General features: G+C 39.3%; 1 protein-coding gene across 1 annotated transcript in view; it reads left to right on the top strand.

The window, feature by feature from the left end:
- Positions 1–13,971, top strand: part of RAD50 (RAD50 double strand break repair protein) — a 107,467-nt gene that overhangs the window by 23,135 nt on the left and 70,361 nt on the right. The window contains exon 3 of the mRNA XM_061422840.1: positions 12,573–12,724. Coding sequence (XP_061278824.1) covers positions 12,573–12,724 — 152 coding nt within the window. The remainder of the gene's footprint in view (positions 1–12,572; positions 12,725–13,971) is intronic.

Below are 13,971 nucleotides of genomic sequence, written 5' to 3'. Positions count from 1 at the left end.
TTGATTTGCATTCTCTAATAATTAGCAATGTTGAGCATCTTTCATGGGCCTATTGGCCATCTGTATGTCTTTTTTGGAGAAATGTCTGTTTAGGTCTTCTGCCCATTTTTTGATGGGGTTGTTTTTTCTGTTGTTGAGTTGTATGAGTTGTTTGTATATTTTGGAAATTAGCCCTTGATCACATTGTTTGCAGATATTTTCTCCCATTCTATAGGTTGTCTTTTCATTTTGTTTATGGTTTCTTTTGCTATGCAAAAGCTTGTAAGTTTGACTAGGTCCCATTTGTTTATTTTTGCTTTTATTTCTATTGCCTTGGGAAACTGACCTAAGAAAACATTGGTATGATTTATGTCAGAGAATGTTTCTGCTAATGTTCTCTTCTAGAAGTCTTATGGTGTCATGTTTTATACTTAAGTCTTTAAGCCATTTTGAGTTTATTTTTGTGTATAGTGAGAATGTGTGTTCTAAGTTCATTGCTTTACATGTGGCTCTCCAATTTTGCCCACACCACTTGCTGAAGAGATAGTCTTTTTCCTGTTGTAAATTCTTGTCTTGTCAATTAATTGACCATAGTTGTGTGGATTTTTCTGTGCTGTCTTATTCCATTCCATTGATCCATGTCTGTTTTTGTGCCAATACCACACTGTTTTGATTATTGTAGTTTTGTTAGTGTTGTCTGATATCTAGGAGGGTTATGCCTCCTGGTTTGTTCTTCAGGATTGCTTTGGTGATACTAGTCTTTAATGGTTCCATATGAATTTTAGAATAACTTACTCTAGTTCTATGAAAAATGTCATGGGTAATTTGATAGGGATTGCCTTAAATCTGTAGATTGCTTTGGGTAGTATGAACACTTTAATAATAATAGTTCTTCCAAGCCAAGAGCTTGGGATAGCTTTCCATTTCTCTGCATCATCTTAAGTTTTCTTTTTTTCTTCTTAATATATATATTTTATTGAAGTATAGTTGACTTAATGTTTCAGATGCACAGTAAGGTGATTCATATACATATACACAAATACTAGTTTTGAAATTATTTTCCATTATAGGTTATTAAAAGATCTTGACTATAGTTCCCTGTGCTGTCTAGTAAACCTTTGTTGCTTGTTGCATATCTGTTTTTTTAAATTGGAAATCTAGCATTCTATTTGTAAGTCAAACAAGTGGAATAAAAATATCATAAAAGTTTTAGGTAGAGAAACATTCATAAGTTTTCTAAAATATATCTAATATATATTATTTATACATATATATACAAAAGCTTTTCTACTATGCTTGATAAAGTTTTGAGAAAGAACATCCAAAAAAAAAAAAGATGGAGAAATTGGAAAACATAAACTAAATGAGATAGGAGCACTGACTATGTAATAGAAAAAGTGAAACTAGATAAAAGTAAAAGATCATTGTATAGTCCAGTTGTGTTTAAATATGGTTGCATATTAGAAATATATCTGGAGCTCTGGCCAAAAAACCCCCAATATCTGGGCATTTGTATTTTTCAAAAAATTTGAAGATAATTCTGATATGCATCTGGATTTTAAAAAGTGATTACAGATTTTTCTGTTAAATGGTAGTTTTGGTGATACTGAATTCTATTATTTTCCTGTTGACCAATCATGATGCAGTGGTATTAAGGGAGTAATAGTTACATGATCACAATAGTAAAAGATATTTATCAGTTTTCACAGTCAATACCCAGACCAAAAAAAAAAGATAATTACAGTGGCAAGCCATAATGGAAACATGATTAACCTAGCAATATAAACTAGTCACGTACAATTTGAGGGCTCACGCAGAGTGGTGTGGTAAGTGGAAGTGCACACATGCACGTGTTTCCACCTGCCCAGCCAGTCTGTGTCTTTTGGTTGGTGCATTTAATCCATTTACATTTAAGGTAATTATCAATATTATGATCCTTTTACTGTGTTCTTGGGCTTTTCTGGTGGCTCAGAGATTAAAGTGTCTGCCTGCAATGCGGAAGACCCAGGTTTGATCCCTGGGTCAGAAAGATCCCCTGGAGAAGGAAATGGCAGCCCACTCCAATACTCTTGCCTGGAGAATCCCATGGAGGGAGGAGCCTGGTGGGCTGCAGTCCATGGGGTCGCAAAGAGTCGGACACGACTGCGTGACTTCACTTCACCGTGTTCTTAATTGTTTTAGGTTTATTTTCTGTAGGTCTTTTCCTGCTCTTGTTTTCCTGCCTAGAGAAGCTCCTTTTAACTTTTGCTTGTCTGGAAAGATTCTGATTTCTCCATCAAATCTGAATGAGAATCTTGCTGGGTGGAGTATTCTTGGTTGTAGGTTCTTTTCTTTCATGCCATTCCCTTCTAGCTTGTAGAGTTTCAGTTGAGAGTTCCCTGATAGGAGTTCCCTTGTATATTTTTTGCAGTTTTTTCCTTGTTGCTTTTAATATTTTATTTTTGTCTTTAATTTTTGTCAGTTTGATTACTATGTGCCTTGGTGTGTTCCTCCTTGGGTCTATCCTGCCTGAGGCTTTGCTTCTGGGACTTGGATGACTATTTCCTTGAAGTTTTCAGCTGTTATCTCTTCAAATATTTTCTCAGGTCCTTTCTGTCTCTCTTCTTCTGAAACCTCTATAATGCAAATGTTGAAGCACTTAATGTTGCATAGGTCTCTTAGGCTGACTTCATTTCTTTTCATTCTTTTTTCTATATTCTTTTCTGTGGCAGTGATTTCCACCATTCTGTCCTGTAGGTCATTTATCTGTTCTTCTGCCTCAGTTATTCTGCTATTGATTCCTTCTAGTATATTATTCATCTGTGTTTGTTCTTTAGTTCTTGTAAGTCATTGGTAAACATTTCTTGCATCTTCTCCATTGTTTTCCCAAGATCCTAGGTCATCTTTACTATCATTCTGAATTCTTTTTCTGGAGGGTTGCCTGTCTCCACTTCATTCAGTTGTTTATCTGGGATTTTATCTTGTCCCTTCATCTGGGACATAACTTTCTGCTTTTTCATCCTGATATAACTTTCTGTAATGTGGTTTTTGCTTTAGCTGCTCTGGGGTCTGCGCTTTTTCCGGCTTCTTCTGTCAGTTTTCCGATGGAGGAGGCTGAGAGGCTTGTTTAAGCTTGCTATGGGAGGGACTGGTGGTAGAAAAAACTGGGTCTTGCCCTGGTGGGCAGGGCCTTGCTCAGTAAAGCTTTAATCCAGTTATCTGCTGATTGGTGGGGTTGCAGTCAAACCTCCCTCATAGTTGTTTGGCCTGAGGCTACCCAGCCCTGGGGTCTGTGGGCTCCATGGTAGGGTTAATGGTGGCCTCTAAGAGGGCTTACGCCCAAGGGGTACCTTCTCGGACTGCTGCTGCCAGTGCCCCCTTCCCTGTGTGAGCCCTTGCCGACCCATGCCTCCACAGGAGACCCTCCAACACTAGTAGGTAGTTTCGGTTCAGTCTCTTGTGGGGAGACTGTGCTCCTTTCCTCTGGGTCTTGGTGGGCACAAGAGTTCGTGCTCTCTAAGACTGGAGTCTCTGTTTACCCTAGTCCTGTTGGAGTCTAGTAATCAAATCCCACTGGCTTTCAAAGTTAGATTCTCAGGGGATTCCCAGTCCCTTTGTCAGATCCCCAGGCTGTGAAGCCTGATGTGGAGTTCAGAACCTTCACAACAGTGGGAGAGCTTCTTTGGTATTATTGTTCTTCAGTTTGTGGGTCACCCGCCCAGTAGGTATAGAATTTGATTTTATTGTGATTGCGGCCCTCCTGCCGTCTTACTGCAGCATCTTTGTCTTTGGCCGTGGGGTATCTTCTTTTGGTGGGCTCCGGCGACCTCCTGTCAGCGGTCATTCAGCAGATAGTTACAGTTTTGCTCTCTCTCGCAGGAGATGAGCACGCGTCCTTCTATTCCACCATCTTGACCGGAACCTCAGTTTTCTTTACTAATGTTTTATAGTCTTCAGTGTAGAAGTTTTTCACTTCTTTGCTGAAGCTTATATCTAAGTATTTTATTTTTGAGATTGCAATTTTAAAAAGTATTTTCTTTTCCAGTTTTCTTTCTGAGATTTCATTGTTGGTGTAAAGAAATGCAGCTGATTTCTGTCTGTTAATCTTGTATCTTGCTACCTTGCTGGATTCTTTTTTTAGTTCTAGAAGCTTTTGTGTGAGTCTTTAGGGTTTTCTATGTTACTGTTATTGTTCAGTCATGTCCAACTCTTTGCAGCCTCATGGAGTGCAGCATGCCAGGCTCCCCTGTCCATCACTCTCTCTTGGAGTTTGTTCAGATTCATGGTCATTGAGTTGGTGATGCTATCTAACCATCTCATCCTCTGCCACCCCCTTCTCCTTTGGTTGTCAATCTCTCCCAGCATCAGGGTCTTTTCCAGTGAGTCAGCTCTTTGCATCAGGGGACCAAAATATTGGAACCTCAAGCATCGGTCCTTCCAGTGACTATTCAGGGTTGATTTCCTTCAGGGTTTGATCTCCTTGCATTCCAAGAGAGTCTCAAGAGTCTTCTCCAGCCCCACAATTTGAAAGCATTAATTCTTAAGCACTTAGCCTTCTTTATGGTCCAACTCTCACATCCATACATGATTACTGGAAAAACCATAGCTTTGACTATATGGATCTTTGTCAGCAAAGTTATGTCTCTGCTTTTAATACACTGTTTAGGTTTGTCATAGCTTTCCTTCCAAGGATCAAGCATCTTTTAATTTCATGGGTGCAGTCAACATCCACAGTAATTTTGGAGCCTAGGAATAATAAAATCTGTCATTACTTCTGCTTTTTCCCCTTCTGTTTGTCATGAAGTGATGGAACCAGATGCCATGATCTTAGTTTTTTGGATGTTGTGTTTTAAGTCAGCTTTTTCACTCTCCTGTTTTACCCTTATCAAGAGGCTTTTTAGTTCTTCTTCACTTTCTGCCCTTAGAGTGGTATCATGTGTGTATCTGAGATTGTTGATATATCTCCTGGCAGTCTTGATTCCAGCTTGTGATTCATCCAGCCCTGTATTTGCCATGATGTACTACTCTGCATATAAGTTAAATAAGCAAGGTGACAATATACAGCCTTGTACTCCTTTCCCAATTTTGAACCAGTTCATTGTTCCATGTCTAGTTCTAACTGTTGCTTCTTGACCTGTGTACAGGTTTCTCAGACAGGTAAGGTGGTCTGGTATTCCTATCTCTTTAGGAATTTTCCATAGTTTGTTGTGATCCACACAGTCAAAAGCTTTAGTGTAGTCAATGAAGTAGGTGTTTTTCTGGAATTCCCTTGCTTTCTCTGTGACCCAGTATGACCCATGTTGGTGATCTGATCTCTGTGAGAGAGTCACTTCCTAGGCAGGTTGATAAGGAGTCTAGGGGTCCCCAAGGAGAGAGGGGTCTGGAATTCTCAAGGAGGAAGAAAGGACAAACTTTTTTTCTTTCTCCACATTCCTTAGGATTATATAACAATAATGTATCCTGCCTGAGGACAGTCTCTGGATTAAACCTTCTGGCTAATTCTGTTATCTTAAAATGTAAATTATGGGAGTAGGTCTGATGAGGTCTTTACAACCTCCAGACATTCTTTGGATTATATAACTTCATTGTTAACACTAGCAAGCAGGTGCTCTTTCTGCTCCCTTCTGATGCCTATGTCAGAAGCTTTCTCTATCTCCTTTATACTTTAATAAAACTTTATTACACAAAAGCTCTGAGCGATCAAGCCTCATCTCTGGCCCCGGATTGAATTCTTCTCCTCCGGGGGCCAAGAATCCTGGTGTCTTTGCGTGATTCAACAACAACCTTTCATCTGGTTTCTCTGCCTTTTCTAAATCCAGTTTGTATATCTGGAAGTTCTCAGTTGATGTACTGAGGAGTCCTAGCTTGAAGGATTTTGAGCATAACCTTTCCAGGATGGGAAAAGGTCAGTTTTTCATTCCAATCCCAAACAAGGGCAATGCCAAAGTGTTTTCTATATATAATATCATATCATCTGCATACAATGGCAGTTTTACCTCTTTCCTTCCAATTTGGATACTCCCCCCCCCCTTTATTTTTGTCTTACTGATAAGCCATGGCTAGGTTTTCCTCTACTGTATTGAATGAAAGAGATGAGAGTGAGCATCCTTATTTCATTCCAGATGTTAGCAGGGAGACTTTCAACTTTTCACCACTGAGTATTATATTAACTGTGGATTTGTCACAAATAGCTTTTATTGTCTTGAGATGTGTTCCCTCTGTATCCAGTTTGGTAAGACTTTTTATCATGAATGGATGTTGCTTTTTGTCAGATGTTTTTCTCTGCATCTATTGAGATGATCATGTGGTTTTTGTCTTTTCTTTTGTTTGTGTCTTCTATCACATTGATTGATTTGCTTTTGTTGAACCAATCTTATAAACTTAAGATGAATCCCACTTGATTGTGGTGTGTGATATTTTTTATGGGTTGTCGGATTCAGTTTGCTAATATTTTGTTGAGAATTTTTGCATCCATATAGAGGCAGCCCACCAGGCTCCCCGTCCCTGGGATTTTCCAGGCAAGAGTACTGGAGTAGGGTGCCATTGCCTTCTTCGAAACCAAAGACATTGGCCTGTAATTTTCTTTTTGATGGTGTCTTTGTCTGGTTTCTGTATCAGGGTTGAAAGTGTTTCCTGCTCTTCCATTTGTTGGAAGAGGATCAGTGTAAGTTCTTTATATGTTTGATAGAATTCTCCTGTGAAGCTGTCTGGTCCTGGACTTTTGTAGAATGCTTTTTCGTTTTAAAATAATTTTATTTATTTTTGGTTGTGCTGGGTCTTTGTTGCTGCTTGGGCTTCTCTCTGGTTGCAGTGAGTGGAGGCTACTCTGGTTGCTGTGTGCAGGCTTCAGTAGCTGTGGCTCACTAGTTGTGGTACTCAGCCGTGGTTGCTCCTCAGCGTGTGGCATCTTCCTGGGCCAAGGATCGAACCCGTCTCCTTTATTGGCAGGCAGATTCTTTACCTCTGAGCCACCAAGGAAGCCGTATAGAGTACTTTTTAATTACAGATTCTGTTTTGCTTCTAGTGATTGATCTATTTCTTTTTGATTCAATTTTAGTGGAGTATATGTTTCTAGAAACTTGTCCATTTCTTTTAGGTTGTCGAATTTGCTGCCATGTAATTGTTCATAGTATTCCCTTAGGTTTTTTTTGTATTTCTGCAGTATCAGTTGTTACATCTCCTTTGACATTTCTTATTTTGTTGATTTGGATTTTCTATTCTTCCTGGTCAGGCTGGTCAGGCTGGCCAGAGGTTGTTAGTCTTGTCTATCCTTTCAAAGAACCAGGTCTTGGTTTTATTGAATTTTTTTTTTTCTCATATTTAAAAAAAAAAATTTGTATTTTACTCTTTTTCTTTCAGATTTTTATCATTTCCTTCTTTTGGCTGATTTTAGGTTTTCTTTTCCTTTTTTTTTTCCTGATTTCTTAAAGTGGTAGTTTAGGTTGTTTGTCTGAGATTTTTCTTGTTTTTGAGGAAGGAATGTATCACTATGGACTTCCCTCTAAGAACTACTTTTGCTGCATTCCAGAGATTTTGCATGGTTGTGTTTTCATTGTCATTTGTCTCAAGGTATTGTAAAATTTCCTTTATAATTTTGTCATTGACCCATTGGTTTTTTAGTAGCATGTTGTTTAATCTCCAGTAATTTTTTTTTTCTCATTTTTTTTTTCTGTGGTTAATTTCTAGTCTCGTGCTGTTGTGGTCAGAAAAGATGCTTGAGATAATTTCTGTACTCTTAAATTTGCTGAGGCTTGTTTTTTGTCGTAGTATGTGATCAATCCTAGAGAATGTTCAGTGTGCGCTTGAAAAGAATGTGTATTCTGGGATTTTTTTGGCTGTAATGTCCTGAAAATATCAATTATGTCTGTTTTATTGTATCACTTAGGATTTTTGTTTCCTTACTGAGTCTGTCTAGAAGATCCGTCCATTGATGTGAGTGTGGTGTTACAGTCTCTTATTATTGTATTCCTGTCAGTTTTTTCCTGTATGGGTGTTAGTATTTATTTTATGTATTTGGATGCTTGTATCTTAGGTGCATATATGTTGTGTAAAATCCTTTTCTTGTATTGATCCTTTTGTCATTGTATAGTATCTTTCTTTATCTTCTTTATGGCCCTTTTTTAAAAGGAATTGAATCACATGCATTTATTTCTTTTTGGATATGCTGGGTCTTCATTGCTGTGTGGGGGCTTTCTCTGTCTAAGGTGGGCAGCGGTTCCTCTCCAGTCGCGGTGTATTGGTTTCTCATTCAGTGGTTCTCTTGTTGAAGAGCCTGGGCTCTAGAGCTACAGACTCAGTATGTGCAGTGCACATAGGCCTAATGGCCTTGCAGCCCGTGTGGTCTTCCCATTCCAGGGATCAAGCCCTTGTCCTCTGCATTGACATATGAGTGTTTAACGCATGGACTACAAGGGAAGTCCTGTGGCCTTTGTTTTAAATTCTGTCTTATCTGATACAAGTATTGTAGTCCCTGCTTTTTTGTCATTTCTGTTAGCATGAAATATCTTTTTCCATCCTCTCACTTTGAATCTGTGTGTGTTCTTTGCCCTGAAGTGGTTATCTTTAGGTATATTGTAGGCTCTTGTTTTTTTTAATCCAATCTGCCACTCTGTCTTTTGATTAGAGCATTTAGTCCATTGACACTTAAGGTAATTATTGATGCTGCTGCGTTGCTTCTGTTGTGTCCGACTCTGTGCGACCCCATAGACGGTAGCCCACCAGACTTCCCGTCCCTGGGATCCTCCAGGCAAGAACACTGGAGTGGGTTGCCATTTCCTTCTCCAGTGCATGAAAGTGAAGTCGCTCAGTCGTATCCGACTGTATCGACCCCATGGACTGCAGCCTACCAGGCTCCTCCATCCATGGGATTTTCTAGGCAAAAGTACTGGAGTGGGGTGCCATTGCCCCCACTTATTGATAGATATGTATTTATTGCCATTTTAAACTGCATTTTCCTCTTGATTTTATATTTCTTTGTTCCTTTTTGTTTTTCCTGTTGTGCTTTGATTTTTTTTTTTTTGTATTATACGTATGTTCTTTTTGGGTTTTGTGAATCTATTTTATGTTTTTGATTGTGGATACTCTGTTTTTTCAAGTATGTCAACCCCTTCCTTATGTATTTCTCTTAGACTGGTAGTCATATAGGCTGAAAGATATCCTAGGAAGAAAACTACATTTTCTTACTTTCCTCGTCCACATGTTATGATTTTGATGTTCCGTTCTACATCTTCATGTTCATTCTTTTGTTCTTCATTGTGTTATCATCACTTTAATAGAAGTTTAAAAAAATTTTTTATATGTGTAATGGTTTAAGTGATTTACTTTCCAGTTTTGATTTTCTCTTATAGATTCTTATTTTCTTTAAAGATTTGGAGAAGATCTTCCAATATTTCCTTTAAGATAGGTTTAGTAGTGCTGTGTTCTTTTAGCTTATGCCTGTCTGAGAAATTCTTTATCTCTTCTTCTTTTCTAAATTATAATCTTGCTGGGTAGAGTATTCTAGGTTGTGAATTTTTCCCTTTCAAGACTTGGACTGTATCTTGCCACTCCCTTCTGGCCTGTTGTGTTTCTGTACAGGTGATAAACCTGCTGCTGCTGCTGCTAAGTCACTTCAGTCGTGTCCGACTCTGTGTGACCCCATAGACGGCAGCCTTATGAGGGCTGCTTATAATTAAATCTTTTTTTCTTTCTGCCTTAAGAATTTTCTCTTTAACTTTTGCCATTTTTATATATGTCTTAGTGCAGATCTGTTTGGGTTTATCTTATTTGGGATCTCCTGTGCTTCTTGTTAGGGCTTCCCAGATGGCTCAGTGGGTAAGGAATCCACCTGCAATGCAAGAGTCAGAGGAGATGTGAGTTCATTCTCTGGGTTGGGAAGATCCCCTGGAGGAGAGCATGACCACCCACTCTGGTATTCTTGCCTTGAGAATCCCATGGACAGAGCAGGATATCTGTTTCCTTTTATAGGTTTGGGAAGTTTTCAGCCATGATTACTTCAGATAATTTTAGACCCCCTTCTGGTAGCCATCTTGTTGGTGGACTTGCATGCCTTATACTATCCCATAGGTCTCTTATATTGCTTTAATTTTTTTCATTTGGCTTTCTATCTGCTGTCCTGATTGAGTGATTTCCATTATTTTATCTTCCAGGGCACTTATTCATTATTCTGCATTGTTTATTCTGCTGTTCATTGGTTTTAGCTCAGCCTTCATCTCTGCAAATAAATTTTATAATTGCTCTTGGTTCTCTGTAGACCTTTATTTCTTTTTACAGTAGTCTGCATTTCTGTTGATAGCCTTTCTTAATTCCTTCAGTATTTTCATTACCTCCTTTTTGAAGTTGATGTTTATTAAAAGAGGTCTGTTTCATTGTTCTTTTGGGGGATTTCTCTTGGTCTTTTAATTGAGAATGGTTCTTCCACGTATTCATTTTACTTATACTTTTCTCACTCAAGTTTAGGAAAACTAGTTATATACTGTGGCCTTGTAGGGCTGTTTATATGTGAGGTTGTCCCTTTGTAGCTTGTCTAGGATTAATACATTTGATATGAGGGCACTTGCTAGTATGGATGCCTAGAGCCTCTTTCTTCAGTGTGTACTGGTTTTTATCCCCTTGATGGGAGTGTACATATGCAGGAGCTTACTGCCCAATCCTGAGGTTTGCCGTGGTGGCCCAGGGGCACCCCTGGGGCAAGCGATGGGAACGGATGTGGCTCGTGACTATTCTGGAGTCTGTTCAGGCAGCAGTAGGAGCTTGTGACTGCTCTTGGGTTCTGGGAGGGAGGTGGTGGGGGCTTGCAACCATTCTTGATGTCTGGAATGGAAGTGGTGGGGGCTGAAGAGCACTAGAAGCCCACGCTGCAGGCAGTGTCCTGTCCGCTGCTAGTACGCACACTGGGGAAAGGGCTGTAATCCGGGTCCTACCGCTCTTCTCGTTGCACCCCCTAAACAATGGCAGCTAGCCTCTGAGGTTGCCCAGGCTTCCTTTGAGTTGAGCTCAGACTGGATTCCAGCCCCACGCTCCGGGATGTTTCTGCAGGGCCAACCGCAGTTCTCTTTGGTTCTGATCTCTGAAGCCTGCCTGTCAGCACTCAGTCCCTGTCCACACCAACAGAAGAGCATCTGAGGCTGAGTGCAGGTTGGCAGCACCGACCATCTGTGCGGTTTTCCCTCTGGCCTGACTATACAAATGAGCTGCACATTCTTCTCTGAGACTCAGAAACTCCCGTTATGTCCTGGCCAATCTCCTGCCAGTGAGGGAGGTTCACAGGGTGCAGGAACCTTTCCTCTTTCATGGCTCCCTTCCACAGGTGCAGGTCCCATCCTGATTCCTTTCTCTTATTTCTTTTTGTTCTTTTTTCCTACCTGGTTATGTGGAGATTTTTTTAACCTTTCAGAAGTCTGAGGTCTTTTGCCAGCTTTACAATAGATACTCTGTGAGAGTCATTCTACATGTAGATTTATTTTTGATGTTTGTGGGAGAAGGTAAACTTCAAGTCCTACTATTCTTCCATCCTGATGGCTCCCCTGTATGTCTTTTTTGGAGAAATGTCTAGTTAGATTTTCTGTCCATTTTCTGATTGGGTTGTTCGTTGATAGTGAGCTGCATGAGCTGTTTGTATATTTTGGAGGTTAATCCCTTGTCAGTCACATTATTTGCAGATATTTTCTCCCATTCTGTGGGATGAATTTTCCTTTTGTTTATGGTTTCCTTTGCTCTGCAAAAGCTTTGAAGTTTAATTAGGTTCCATTTGTTTTTGTTTTGATTAGTCTAAGAGGTCGGAGAAGGTAATGGCACCCCACTCCAGTACTCTTGCCTGGAAAATCCTGTGGACGGAGGACCCTGGTGGGCTGCAGTCCATGGGGTCACTAAGAGTTGGGCACGACTGAGCGACTTTACTTTCACTTTTCACTTTCATGCACTGGAGAAGGAAATGGCAACCCACTCCAGTATTCTTGCCTGGAGAAGCCCAGGGACAGAGGAGCCTAGTGGGCTGCTGTCTAGGGGGTTGCACAGAGTCAGACACGACTGAAGTGACTTAGCAGTCTAAGAGGTAGCCCTAAAAAGATACTGCTGCGATTTATGTCAAAGATTGTTCTGCAACAGTTTTCCTCAAAGAGTATTGTAGTATCCAATCATACAGTTAGGTCTTTGATCCATTTTGAGTTCATTTTAGTGTACGGTATTAGAGAATCTTCTAATCTCATTCTTTCACATGTCACACACTAATTTTCCCAGTACCACTTATTGAAGAGACTGCCTTTTCTCCATCATATATTCTTGCCTCCATTGTTGTAGGTCAGTTGACCATTGGTATGTGGGTTTATTTCTGATCTTTCTAGCCTGTTCACTTGATGTGTAAGTTTGTGTTTGTGTCATTATGTACTGTTTTGATTACTGTAGCTTTATAGTATAGTCTTAAGTCAGGGAGCTCTGTTTTTCTTTCTCAGTATTCTTTGGTTATTTGTGGTCTTGCTATATTTTGAATAGCATATAATAATCTCATTCATTTTTTAAAATTTTTGATAAGTAAAATTGCTTGAATATTTTCTTTTCAGAAGTAATATTCTGGTACTTATTAACATAGCATGATTTTCCTCTTTTTACCTTCAAAGGTTGCTCAAGAAACAGATGTTAGAGCCCAGATTCGTCTACAGTTTCGTGATGTCAATGGAGAAGTTGTGGCTGTGCAGAGATCTATGCTTTGTACTCAAAAAAGCAAAAAGACAGAATTTAAAACCTTGGAAGGAGTCATTACTAGAACAAAGTAGGTGTTTATTTTATATTTGAATGTCTGATCCTTTTTGTCTTTCGGTCTACAAACCTGTATGTTTTTATTCTACATTTTAAGTTTAAGGGAACTTATTATTTTTTTGCTTTTTAAAAGTATTTCAACATAACTATGCTTACAGAAATACACTCATATGGGTTAATAGAATACACAATTTGGACCAAAGTCCTGGTACAAGGTTTGCTTGGAAAAGAAAAAAAAAAAGCACCAAAGGATTTGCAGTCTGGTTTTTTAATCTATTCAAAATGGAACTTATTAATTTTTTAACAGACTGTATCTTTAAACCTGTTTTAGTTTCTTAGCACAACTGAGCAGAAAGTAGAGTTTCATCCTGTCTCTACACCTGCACAGCCTTATCCACTATCATCATTTAATTTTTTATTTTATACTATTTATCAGTTAAACAGAGTGATCCCATTAAAGATTTAGTAATAATGGTCCATTCCTTTGAGTAAATTTATGGACAGTTGCTGAATTGAAGGTGCATAATCACTCAAATATAGATTGAATGAGTGAAAAGTGGTAGTAATCATGTCTATAGGGAAAGATGAGGTAAGCAGACAGGTAGGAAAGCATATTGTCCCTTTCAGCTGTTGTCATTCTGTTAAGGGCAGGTATCATCTTGTAATGGGTTTGGATGTTGGAATTAGGCTGCCCTGAGTTCAAAGCTTTATCCTTATTGAGTAAATTATTTATCATCTTATCCCTTTCATTTATTAATTTGTTAAACTAATTAAATAATCTGTTAACCAATAATGTGTAGCACCTATTATGTGCTAGAGAAGGTGGCTTTTAAACACACTCAGGTCTCGCCTGCAAGCTCAGGTTTCGTTTTACTTCAATTATAGTCTGTCTTCATCTTCCCCTTTATGGTCAGTTTTTTTTTTCAGAAGAGTTATTGATACTCACTATCTCCATTTCTTCACTTCCTCCTGACTCCTTTTCTTCCCCCATTCTTGTATTGAAACAGCTACAACTGTCACAACCTCTGTATTAATTAGAATAATGCTATTGGGCTTCCCTGGTGGCTCAGAGGGTAGAGTCTGCCTGCAATGCAGGAGACCTGAGTTTGATCCCTGGGTCAGGAAGATCCCTTGGAGAAGGAAATGGCAGCCCACTCCAGTACTCTTGCCTGGAGAATCCCATGGACAGAGAGGCCTGGTGGACTACAGTCCATGGAATCACAAAGAGTCAGACATGACTGAGCGACTTCACTTCACTTC

The sequence above is a fragment of the Bos javanicus genome, chromosome 7 (genome assembly GCF_032452875.1).
Source record: "Bos javanicus breed banteng chromosome 7, ARS-OSU_banteng_1.0, whole genome shotgun sequence".
Taxonomy (NCBI): Eukaryota; Metazoa; Chordata; class Mammalia; order Artiodactyla; family Bovidae; genus Bos; species Bos javanicus.
This window is presented reverse-complemented; position numbering and strand designations above follow the sequence as displayed.